General features: G+C 40.3%; 1 protein-coding gene across 2 annotated transcripts in view; it reads left to right on the top strand.

Annotated features, from left to right (window-relative positions):
• The window catches only part of NR3C2 (nuclear receptor subfamily 3 group C member 2), a 435269-nt gene that overhangs the window by 391517 nt on the left and 30140 nt on the right, over positions 1-13612 (top strand). For both annotated transcript variants that reach the window (XM_073576249.1, XM_073576248.1), the window contains exon 8: positions 3366-3523. In XM_073576249.1, the coding sequence (XP_073432350.1) occupies positions 3366-3523 (158 nt within the window). The remainder of the gene's footprint in view (positions 1-3365; positions 3524-13612) is intronic.

Below are 13612 nucleotides of genomic sequence, written 5' to 3'. Positions count from 1 at the left end.
AATATTTGGTTGCACTATACAACATTGTAGGTGTAGTTATAGGTTCAGCACCAGGAACACAATTGGGGTTAGTAGCAGCTTTAGTAGATGGGAGAAAAAAATCAAGAGTCAAAGATGTCTGAGAAGCAACTTTGCAGATGTACATTGAGTTTTCTTAGTTGTCTGGACAAGTTAGAAAAGGTGGGAGATGCGGATACCTCCAATCTGCAAAGCATTTACTTTAAGACTATGTTCGCACATTGCTTTTTTGCTGCAGCCAAAACCTGATGTCTTGGCAGTAAAAAAAAAAAAAGCTGCTGATAAAAAGCAGGTTTCACTGGCTTTTTTGCTGCTTTTCTTGCTGTGTTTTTCAGGATCCCAAAGTTCAGCTTTGCTTCCGCCATACAAGTATGAACAATGCAAGGTGTTAGGTCACCAGTGCAAGACATATGTGAAGTCATAAAACATTTTTGGAAAGAAGGGCAAATTGAAAAAATTATTTAGTGGAAAAAGATTTTTTTGTCTAAAAAATAGTGACTATTCTGAACAAAAAAGTTCATGAGTTCATGAAAAAATGCACAATTACAAATGTAACAACAGCGGTGGGAATTGAATTGGTCCGGAATAGTTTACCAAAGACATAAGCATTGCATTTTGTAGGGTGGACACGGTTTACTTTTACACGTTGGTCGGATGTTCAGTTGCTCAGGCAGCTGTTTACACTTATCATTAATTTAATTAAATTATATTAATCTTAACCGCCATTGTCAGGTGAGGAGACCAAGACTTTTTGTTTCAAACTTGAGGCTAAAGCTGGAGTCACACATAGCGACTTACCAGCGATACCGACACCGATATCAAGGTGTCAGGATCGCTGGTAAGTCGCTATGTGATCGCTGGTGAGCTGTCAAACAGACAGCTTCACCAGCGATCAGCACAGCGATGCCGAGCGCCCGACATCGCTTGCCATCCCTGTAAAAAATCCGACGTCCCGCGCAGCATTCCTCTCTCCACGCTCCGGTCCCAGTAATCGTTTGCGAGAATGACCGCGGGAGCGCGAAGTCTCGCGGTCATTCGTGCAAAGGATTACTGGGATCGGAGTGTGGAGAGAGGAATGCTGCGCGGGACGTCGGAAGGTGAGAATAACAATATTTTTTATTTTAATTCTGTTTTTTACAGCTGATCGCTGGTCTCCCGCCTGTCACACGCAGCGATGCGTGGTGGCCAGCGGGAGACCAGCGACCAAAAATATGTCCAGAGGTTTCTTACAGCGATCAGCGATACCGGCAGGGGGGCCGCTCGCTGATCGCTGTCACACACAGCGATCTCGCTGGTGAGATCGCTGTTACGTCACAAAAGTTGTGACTCAGCAGCGATATCGCTAGCGAGATTGCTGTGTGTGACTCCCGCTTAAACAGGGAGTGTGTTTTCATAGTTAGATATGAAATGATTCATTGCTTGCAGATCATTTACACGATACCAGGGAAAAATAGCGATATTTATCCCTGACACCTATTTTAAATGTCAAACCAGAGGACAGTTATGGAAACTAATATTACTTAACTATAATGGGGGCTGTTTGGTTTCAATTAAGGAACTGCAGCATTTGGCCGATACACCAATGGATGCTAAACAGACCATTTTAAAGGGATACATATGATGGTTTTTATATCCGTCATGCAATAAATACAGTTTGCAACAAAACTGATGGTGGTTCTTGTGCCATATTCCTGTATGGATAGTGGTTCTGATAACGTATTCATTTACTGATTGTTGTTTTGGTTTCATACTCCTGTACTGATGGTAGTTGTGGTGACCTCTTCATGTAGTGATGGTTGTTCTGCTGCTGCATTCATGTACTGTTGATGGCTCTGGTGATGTATTAACATAGTGATAATGGTTCTGGTGCTGTATTCATCTCCAGAACCATGATCAGTACAGGAATTCAAAACCAAAATAGTCTTCAGGACATGAGTACATTACCAGAGCGATTAATAGTACATAATAACAGCACCAGAACCATCAAGAGTAAATTAATAGGTCACTAGGACCACCATCAGTACTACATTAATATGTCGCCAGAACCACTATCAGTACATTAATGCATCACCAGAACCTCCATGAGTGCATGAATACATCCCATTAACCTCTATCAGTAAATAAATTGTAAGAAGCTGTAATTTCTCCATAGTCAGCTCCTTAAGCCCACATTGCCAGCCCCCTCTTGTAATGTTCCCATAGCCAGACGCTCTTGGAATGCCCCCATAGTCAGTCCCTTATGTTGCCATAGTTAGACCCTCTTGTGATGTCTCCACATCCCCTGTTATGTCCCCATAGCCAGGTCCTTGTGTCCCCATAGCCAGCCCCTTTTGGATAGCCTCCATTAATTAGTAAAAGAGAATAAGAATAAAAAATGACATTGCGACGTCCTATGAAGTGCGGACAACGATTGTATTCGCACTTTCACAGACGTGAATACAATTGTGTGGGGAGAGAGAGGCCATCATTGTGCTCAATGCCTGTAGTTGGAGGAAGGTGACAGGTGGCCGCAGGTATTCAGCAATGTCAGGCTTTTTTTTACCTCAGGTAAGCTGGAGGTAGTGCCCTTGGCAGGTGCCTACCCCTTGTCCCAGCCCAGATTCAGGGTCACTCTTTTTCTTTGGTCTTGATGCATTCCATAAAAAATACAATCAATACTGACCCTGATTTCTGGATGGCAGCATTTATAAATTTATAAATGTAATTGGATATCTGGTGGAAGGTCGTGCAATGAATAATCATGTTCTGTGCTGGCAGTATTGTATTACTCACAATTGTAGATGGCAACATATTTGTTTTATCTGTAGTCACAAACTATGAAATAGAAATGACAAAGCATTGTGTGTTTTCTGCCTGTTGCATAGTGTTTCACATACTTCCTATACCATAGAGAATTGGAAGTTATCCAGATCAATAGTGCAACTGTGTTCAATAAGCCAATCCATGAATCTGGGCACTGTTCCAGAATTTAGTGTTTCAACTTAGTTCAGTTTGTTTGTCGAATTCCCTTCTATTCTATTTGCCAGCTGAAATGATATTGGTGCAACACTGTAGAAACTGTACAGTGACAGAAAATTAGCGTGGGGGGCGTTATTAAAATGACTGAGGGGCTATGAAAGTACTGAATTAAAGATCATACTTTGTGATTAAAAAGTGTTCTGTGTGGTTATCCATTTTGTATGTTTTTTTGTTATATTTTGAATGATCGACCATAAGAATCAAATTTCTTCTCCATCTGATATGCATATATAGGTATAAAAATGTGTTTTGGATGTGCACTTTTTGCTGCCTTAGTATGCCACTTAACATTTATCACAATGACTTCTTATTTTGTTTTTCCAACCAAGTTCCCAAAGACGGACTTAAATGCCAAGCCGCGTTTGAAGAAATGAGATTAAATTACATTAAAGAACTGAGGAAAATATTAATGAAGAGTCCACACAGTGCTGGACAGAGCTGGCAGCGATATTTCCACCTAACTAAACTCCTTGACTCCATGCATGATGTAAGTGACTGTCGTACATAACATTCATTTTATCTGCTCCCCAATGATAATGCATGAGCAATGTTTGTTTGAAAAGTGCTAGTGGTCAGATTACTGTTTTGCGCACCCTCCATGACTAGTGGTTGGGGGTTCTCGTTAGCTAAGCCACACGCAATTATTCCATATTTGATGTCATTTTTGGACTGTAAGATGCACTTTTTAGCAACAATTATTTTTACTAAAATAGTATGCCTCTTATACTTTAAAGGCAACTTCCTGTGATCAAGGAGAACGCTGACACAGCTTCCTTCCCAATCACTGAGAGAACGATACAGCAGCACAGCTCTCCCTCCTCCAGCCTAACACTGACCAGTTTGATCAGTGCGGGGCAGGAGAGAAAGCGACAAGGTTCTGTACGTCACCCGATCTGCACAGATGTTGAAGGTTCTGACTAATTCAGTGTGTGCACTGTGCGCTGCATAGAGTTTACAAAATGTGTGTGTTGTAAAGATGTATGTGTATATCATACATGCTGCAGAGAAGCACTAACAATAGCTCTATTACATCTCTATTCTACCCCAGTGCATTAAGGTATGGTTAGTGATGATGACCCCCACTTCTTTACACCACCAGGAAAGTTTTAAAGAGAACTTGTCAGCTTCACCTCTCCCTCCACAACACCATCATGTATTTATTGATCCCTTTATATACTTTTTAACAAACTACTTTTCATGGCGTAATGATTTTTGAATATGCCTAAAATCAATTTTATAACTTGGCTTGTGAAATGCTAATTAGAGGGTTACTAGTTGTGGGGGCGTTACTTTCCCCAGACTAATTGTCACATTTGTCATTGAGTGAATGACATGGTTTGCAAGCGCGGCATCACCATTGATTCTTTTCTAATTTTTGCCTTTCTTGACAATGTGCAGAGAAGATGGGTCACCACTGCCTCCCTGGGTATGTGCCGTGTGCCGACAAAGCTTTGGTGCGTATATTCTGCTTCCTGCCCATAGCCAGGGAGTCAGAGATTCGCAAAGAGCCAGCGGAGAAGTAAATTTTGCCAATCATGTCAGTGTAGTCCACAGGGACATAATAACATGACTAGCGAGACAACTATCCTTGAGTAGGCAACCCAATAACTGGTCACCCTCTAATTAGCATGTCACAAGCCCAATCTTAAAACTGATTTTAGACATATTAAAAATAGTAATCCATGAAAAAGCGCTTGTTAGTAAAAGTATAAAGAGTTCAATACATGGTGATTGGGTGGGTTCCCTAAAATTACTTTGAATATATTTTCTCATTTCTGACGATATGTTTCTAATACTTATATAACATTCATATTTTCCCTTACTGACTCTAGTCTAAAACTACAAACTGAAATAAAAAATATAATAAGGAGAATAATGAAATATTAAAACCAAATGAAATCTAAGCTCCAGCACTTGTTTTATTAAGAGAAAGAAATAAGTTTCTAGATGTCCCTCTGGTTCCTCACATTTGTTACAGATGACATCAGCTGCCTGGTCAGACAACAAAGTGATGTCACCACTTCCAATAGGACAGGCTTTACAGACTGACATTGTACACAGGCTGGTGACAGATGAAGGGAATAACTATTCATTTTATTATTTGCATTCATAGTCTTAAAGGCAGTGTGTCACCCCAAAAACTCAAAATGAACTATTTAGACATTCATATAGGGGACTAAGCCCCTATAAAAATCTAACTTGTACTGTAGATTTAATTAACTTTGTTTTATATGAAACAGTTTTACTAGATATATAAATGTTGGTGCTCTGGTGCACCCTTAGTGTGGCCAAGGGCTCTGCGTCCTGTTCTGCCTCCTGCGTTACCATCCTCAACACCTTGAGGTGACTGACAGTGCTCTCTGTGGAGTGCTGCCTGATTTACATTCCCAGCCCTTCACACACTGACACTGCATGGTGAGATCACACATAATGTCAATGCGTGCATGTCAGTTCTCTTCCTTCTCCTGTGTGGAGCAACTACTCACTGCAAAAAGGAACACTAAGCAGTGGGTAGCGGATGGTGACAGGAGAGGGAGATGAGTGCTCGCACACACTGACACTTTATGTGTGCATACAGTCGGCCACTGCAGTGTCGGTGTGTGTGCGCTCTTATCTCTTTCCCCTGTGTATAGCGGCCGGCCGCTTGCTGCACACAGGATCACACAGCTGTAGACAACCAACGCCGTCTATACAGAGAAATATGAGCACGGATACACTGACATTTTGCATTCTCATCTTTGTCTTTTGTCAGCATTGGCCACCCACTTCTTTGTGAGCCTAGGTGCAGCAAGCAGCTGATACACACAGGAGAGGAATGAGAGGGCACCTCCACACACTGACATTGTGTATGCTCTCGCCCCCTGCAGTGTTGGTGTGCAGGCCTGGGCATTTAGATCAGGGAGTGTTCCACAGTGCTCAGTCAAGGGGCAGAATGGAGCACGTACCCTTGGCCACGCCAATGGTGCACCAAAGCCCCCTCATTTGCATATCTGATAAAACTGTTTTTATATAAAATGAAATTACTAAAATATATATACTTCATGTCTCATTTTTTATGAAGGCTAAGTTCCCTATATGATTATCTAAATAGTTCAATTTGAGTTTTGGGGATCACAGACTCCCTTTAAACATTTACGGATTTACTCCGTTTACTCTTTACGGATACTTTTTGCTCTGTTTTTCTCATACTATTAGTATTGTAGTGTATATATTCTTGTATTTGTCTAGGAATATTCCTCTGACCATGCCTTACGTGAGGTATGTAGCTGGTTAAAATGATTTATTTAATTGGAAGATTTATGTGAATATTTCTAAATCCTTTTATTTGACGTTTTGCTTTCTTGCAATGCATAGTAAATACTGCAGAAGAAGTTAATCTGTGGCCGTACTGGTCTCTGATGTTTACGACTGTGCTACCTGCTTGATTTTGCCAAGTTAAAATGATGTGCTAAGACCCTTTATTTCCTTGTATATGAATCTAGAGCTGTTTTTATTTCAATGTAGTTTTGCTTTTATGAGATTGAAAAAACCTGTGGTAATCTATATCTTGGAGCAGGCAGAAGTGATCTGTGTCTGTCTTGTTGAAGCAATATGTGGTCACTTTATTTGATGTTGAGCTCAACTTTTGACTGCACTGAGGCTTGTTATATAGCTGCTGGCATGCGAGAGTACCTCTGACTCCAATGTGTGTTCATTATTTATGTTTCATCCGCGATCATAGAGTGAGCGGAGTGCACTTCAGGACATGCCGGAATACTACAGCTTGGTGGTGTTTAAAGAACTTACATATGGAATTATTTTTCTGGAGTGTTTTTTGCGCCTTCTCTTTGAAAAGCACTGTGGGAGGCAGAAGATAATATTCCCCTGGCAATGACATATTTTACTAAATGCACATCTTCTTTATACAATGGCATTCAGACACTTAGTCGTTTATACTATATGAACAGAATAGTAGGTTGCAGAGGTGCTTTTAACTGTAGTTCACATACAAATAGTTTGCCAAAGTTTGGGGTCAATCCTGCATATACCCACATTTATATACATTTCTTAGGCCACGTTCACACTCTCTGTATTTGGTCAGTATTTGTAAGCCAAAGCCAGCAGTGGAACAATCAGAGGTAAAGTATAATACTGTGGAAACATAAACCCGAAAGAAATAGGACCAAGGAGCAATATAAAAAAATGTACATTTTATTATTTTTTCAAATGAGGAGTAAAATTAGTATGTAGTACAACAGTTATAAATAAGGGAATCAGCGACACCTGAATGCAACACTGAAACCGGGTCAGTATAAATTAGTTAGTTAGTGAAATCCATATATATCATATACTAGCTGAATAGCCCAGCGCTGCCCGAGCATAGTAACTAACTGTGGTTAGTTATAGCAAATTATAATTATCCTCCATCCCATAGTCCCGTGCCCATATACCCATCATACATATCCACGATCCCATAGGCCCGTGCCCATATACCCATCATACATATCCTCCATCCCATAGTCGAGTGCCCATATACCCATCACACATCCTCCATCCCATAGTCGAGTGCCCATATACCTATCACACATGCTTCATCCCATAGTCCCATGCCCATATACCCATCATACATATCCTCCATCCCATAGTCCCATGCCCATATACCCATCATACATATCCACCATCCCATAGTCCCGTGCCCATATACCCGTCACACATCCTTCATCTCATAGTCCCATGCCCATATACCCATCATACATATCCTCCATCCCATAGTCCCATGCCCATATACCCATCATACATATCCGCCATCCCATAGTCCCGTGCCCATATACCCATCACACATCCTCCATCCCATAGTCCCGTGCCCATATACCCGTCATACATATCCTCCATCCCATAGTCCCGTGCCCATATACCCATCATACATATCCGCCATCCCATAGTCCCGTGCCCATATACCCCTCATACATATCCTCCATCCCATAGTCCAGTGCCCATATACCCATCACACATCCTCCATCCCATAGTCCCGTGCCCATATACCCGTCATACATATCCTCCATCCCATAGTCCAGTGCCCATATACCCATCACACATCCTCCATCCCATAGTCAACCATTATGGCATCATAATGAGCGGCGGGGCTTGCAACCTATGATGACATCAGCGTCGCCATGGCAACCATTATGACATCATAATGAGGGGCGGGGCTTTGATACACACACACTTTTTCCCCATTATGTAGATAGGGGCAAAATTGTTTGGTGAATTGGAACGCGCGGGGTTAAAATTTCGCCTCACAACATAGCCTAGGACGCTTTTGGGGTCCAGACGTGTGACTGTGCCAAATTTTGTGGCTGTAGCTGCGACGGTGCGGATGCCAATCCCGGACATACATACATGCATACATACACACACTTGAGCTTTATATAATAGATGACCATGACAATAATGAAAATATTAGTAAACCATCCATGAAACACCAATATAAGAGTAAAAATACCAGTCATATATAAGGTGCAATACAGAGTATATATATATACATATATTTAAATATATGTGTGTGAATGTGGTCAAAAAGGACCTACATAAAGTATATATACATACACACATATATATATATATATATATATATATATATATATATATATATATATATATATACATATATACACACACACATGTAAATAAGCAAATATCTCTCAAAAAGGAATAAATAACGAATATAAAGTGCCGTAGTGCAATAAAGGAGGACCAAAAAAAATGGACCTGCCGAAAAATATATGGAGAGATTTACAAACAGTGACTCAGCAGTTCAAGACAACATATATACTGGCCATAATAGTAATTTTGTCAAACAGTGCATGTGTATATATACAGTGGGGAAAAAAAGTATTTAGTCAGTCAGCAATAGTGCAAGTTCCACCACTTAAAAAGATGAGAGGCGTCTGTAATTTACATCATAGGTAGACCTCAACTATGGGAGACAAACTGAGAAAAAAAAATCCAGAAAATCACATTGTCTGTTTTTTTTTCATTTTATTTGCATATTATGGTGGAAAATAAGTATTTGGTCAGAAACAAAATTTCATCTCAATACTTTGTGATATATCCTTTGTTGGCAATGACAGAGGTCAAACGTTTTCTGTAAGTCTTCACAAGGTTGCCACACACTGTTGTTGGTATGTTGGCCCATTCCTCCATGCAGATCTCCTCTAGAGCAGTGATGTTTTTGGCTTTTTGCTTGGCAACACGGACTTTCAACTCCCTCCAAAGGTTTTCTATAGGGTTGAGATCTGGAGACTGGCTAGGCCACTCCAGGACCTTGAAATGCTTCTTACGAAGCCACTCCTTCGTTGCCCTGGCGGTGTGCTTTGAATCATTGTCATGGTGAAAGACCCAGCCACGTTTCATCTTCAATGCCCTTGCTGATGGAAGGAGGTTTGCACTCAAAATCTCATGATACATGGCCCCATTCATTCTTTCATGTACCCGGATCAGTCGTCCTGGCCCCTTTGCAGAGAAACAGCCCCAAAGCATGATGTTTCCACCACCATGCTTTACAGTAGGTATGGTGTTTGATGGATGCAACTCAGTATTCTTTTTCCTCCAACCACGACAAGTTGTGTTTCTACCAAACAGTTCCAGTTTGGTTTCATCAGACCATAGGACATTCTCCCAAAACTCCTCTGGATCATCCAAATGCTCTCTAGCAAACTTCAGACGGGCCCGGACATGTACAGGCTTAAGCAGTGGGACACGTCTGGCACTGCAGGATCTGAGTCCATGGTGGCGTAGTGTGTTACTTATGCTCACCGTTCTTGTGATCATTCTGACCCCACGGGGTGGGATTTTGCGTGGAGCACCAGATCGAGGGAGATTATCAGTGGTCTTGTATGTCTTCCATTTTCTAATTATTGCTCCCACAGTTGATTTCTTCACTCCAAGCTGGTTGGCTATTGCAGATTCAGTCTTCCCAGCCTGGTGCAGGGCTACAATTTTGTTTCTGGTGTCCTTTGACAGCTCTTTGGTCTTCACCATAGTGGAGTTTGGAGTCAGACTGTTTGAGGGTGTGCACAGGTGTCTTTTTATACTGATAACAAGTTTAAACAGGTGCCATTACTACAGGTAATGAGTGGAGGAAAGAGGAGACTCTTAAAGAAGAAGTTACAGGTCTGTGAGAGCCAGAAATCTTGATTGCTTGTTTCTGACCAAATACTTATTTTCCACCATAATATGCAAATAAAATGAAAAAAAACAATGTGATTTTCTGGATTTTTTTCTCTCAGTTTGTCTCCCATAGTTGAGGTCTACCTATGATGTAAATTACAGACGCCTCTCATCTTTTTAAGTGGTGGAACTTGCACTGTTGCTGACTGACTAAATACTTTTTTCCCCACTGTATATATATATATATATATATATATATATATATATATATATATATATATATATATATATATATATATATATATATATAGGAAATCAACCTGGCTAAAGTGTGGGCAGAGAGACCCCACTGCGCGTTTCGCTTTGTTGCTTCTTTGGGGGGGCGTCTCTCCATATATACTCTGTATTGCTACTATTGCACCTTATATCTTACTGGTATTTTTACTCTTATATTGGTGTTTCATGTATGGTTTACTAATATTTGCATTATTGTCATGGTCATATATGATATATATGGATTTAACTAATTTATACCGACCCGGTTTCAGTGTGGCATTCAGGTGTCGCTGATTCCCTTATTTATAACTGTTGTACTACCAACTAATTTTACTCCTCATTTGAAAAAATAATAATACTTACATTTTTTTATATTGCTCCTTGGTCCTATTTCTTTCGGGTTTCTGTTGTAATATTATGGATGCTCATTGTTTATTTAGCCTTTTTTTGGGATTATTACTGTAGAAACATGTCACCGCTTCTGTATTTATCACTCCTGATTGTGGCTTACTAATACTGATGTAAAATACTGACCAAATACTGAACCTGTGAACATGGCCTCACAAGTCATGGACATTTTTTATGGTTAACCATTCTCTATAGACCTCACAATGATCTTGTCTTGTGTGCTCCAAGTAGATACATACTCTAAGGTTATGACTATTAAGAGATTGTTTTTTTTGCCCCCAAGATAAAATGTATGTATAGCCAAGATGGACAAACATCTGATAACTGAGTGCTTTGGATGTGTACTAGTTAGAATATCAGTGTTCTCTTCAGACATGTCTGTAAATACTTGCATTCCTTATAAAAATTAATCAATAGAATTAATATAAATTAACCAATAATGCTGTGCCATTGCTCTGTTATTCCTCTTAGATATTTATAAGTAAATTGACAGTTATGTACTACAAGTTAGCAGTGTTTCCCTGTCCAATCAGTCAGTGTATAACTGCATACTGGGATAAAGGAAGTTGAAACACCCCGTTTTTCAGTGTATTTATACATTTGTTCGAAAATATGCTTCAGAGTTATGGTATTTCAACGGAGGCACAAGTATTTACTTATATACCCATCCCAGTAGTTGTGATTGGCCCTGTTTGGGTATGGCTGGCTTCACATTTGCGTATGTCAGAGCTGTGGTGGGCTGCGTAGTTTCTCTGTGAAGCTCCGCCCACTGCCGCACCTCTTCCTTCAGCCCCGCCTACGTCGGCATGCATCCTGCGTAGCTATATTTAACATTGGGTACTCAGGCCTTGCGGATATATGCGGGTGCCTCCGCATGCGTAGTCTTGACGCTGCGGCGACCCGCGTCAAACGCAACATGTTGCGGTTGCCGCATTGTCAAAACGACGCATGCGAAGGCATCTGCTTACATTTGCACGGCCCGCGTACCCAATGATCAAGATAGGTACGCAGGCTGCATGCAGACATAGGCAGAGCTGAACAAAGGTGCGGCAGTGGGCGGAGCTTCACGGAAGAACTACGCAGCCATCCACAGCTCTGACATCCGCAAATGTGAATGTAGCCTATCTCTAGTTTTGCTTTAATTGGAAATAAAGGGATAGGCTAGAACTTGCTGACTTTAGAGGAACATTAAACTCATAAAATCCACAAATAAAGATAAAAAAAAATATCCCGACATTCCTGCCTTTATTTTTTTTCTCCCTGTGATCATATTTGTTTTCAATTTAAATTAAAACTGAGATAATACATAGAAAGATCACTAAGCCCCACTCTATTGGCTAAAGAATATGTGATTTCACCAGGCAACAAGTTAAAGATGAAACTGATCAGCAGAAAAAAACTTGGTGTTTTCTGCAGGATTTATACAAGACTGTTTCAGGAGCCTACAGAAAATGACTAGCAAACAGCAAGGGCAGCTATATTTCTTATTCATTCATTTCATTAATTAATTCATTTATTTCTAGGTTTAGAATTCCTTTTATTAAGAGAACCAGAAAGCACTTGCATTGGGGTAATGTATGCTGGTAGAGGGTGAATTGCAAGTATCTGCAAGGTGTCTGGATAGACTGAAGGTGTGATTCCTTACCATTATCACTTCTGTAGAAAATCTTGTTTGATCTCATTGGGGACTATTGTAAAACTGTTCTTACATCTGCTGTGTTAATTGTTGTGATATCAATATTTTGACAATTAATAGATAATGTAGAAACAGTTACTTTTGTTGCCGCTGTACTTTAAGAGACCAATGTGGAGATTCTACTAAAACCAAGATAGGAAGAATAGACTTGAAATTAACTTTTTTATACTTTCTCTTTTTATGATCCACTCTTGCTTTAACTAAAAAAATAGGGAAAGAAGCAAAATCTGTCCAGCATTTGTAAACATGATTTAAGGTTTCATAGTCCCGTAGGTACGATATCTGCCACCATCTGGTGTGAAGAAGCATACTGAAACCTGTACTTAAAGGGAACCTTTCAACAGCATTGTGCTCAGTATCCTACTGAGTGTCAGGTCGGCGCCGCTATACTGATTAAAATGATACCTTGGTTGATGAAATCCGACTTGTGGTTGTCGTTTAATCTTTATTTTCAGTTAATGATATGCTCGTGCTCTGGGGCGGCCTGTTGGGGGGTCTTCATATGGTGCTTTGCTTAGGTATTCAACTTTATTGCGTCTAATACGTCACTGATTCCTCATATTGAGAAAAAAAAATGCACTTCTGCAGGCAGGCGCCATCTATAATGTGTATTTAATTATTTTCTTCGATGGTATCCATTCATTAAAAAAAAAATCAGTTTTGAAATGGGGTCGGCCACGCAATAGCTGCTATTGCGCATGCATCTTGCTAGAGAAAAAAAAAATTGCCTCCTCCAAGATGGATCCAGCGCAGTACCATCTATTGAATCGCCGATAGATGCTACTTTCACAGGTGCAGCCGATGCCATCTTAGTGGAGAAATTTTTTTTTTTCTCTAGCAAGATGGTGCCACCGATGCAGTAGCAACTATTGGATCGCCGATAGCTGCTTCTGTGCAGGCTCAGCCAACGCCATTTTCAATCTTTAAATGAATTTATGGATACCATCAAAGAAAATACACATAATATATAGGATCATGTTGCAGCGCCACCACCTGCCCACAGAAGGGGAATTTTTTTTTCAATATATGACTAGTATTCATTATGTA

The sequence above is a fragment of the Dendrobates tinctorius genome, unplaced genomic scaffold, assembly GCF_039654945.1.
Source record: "Dendrobates tinctorius isolate UK_male_01 unplaced genomic scaffold, ASM3965494v1 ptg000008l, whole genome shotgun sequence".
Taxonomy (NCBI): domain Eukaryota; kingdom Metazoa; phylum Chordata; class Amphibia; order Anura; family Dendrobatidae; genus Dendrobates; species Dendrobates tinctorius.
Note: the sequence above shows the minus strand (reverse complement) of the source record. Positions and strands in the feature narration are given on the sequence as shown.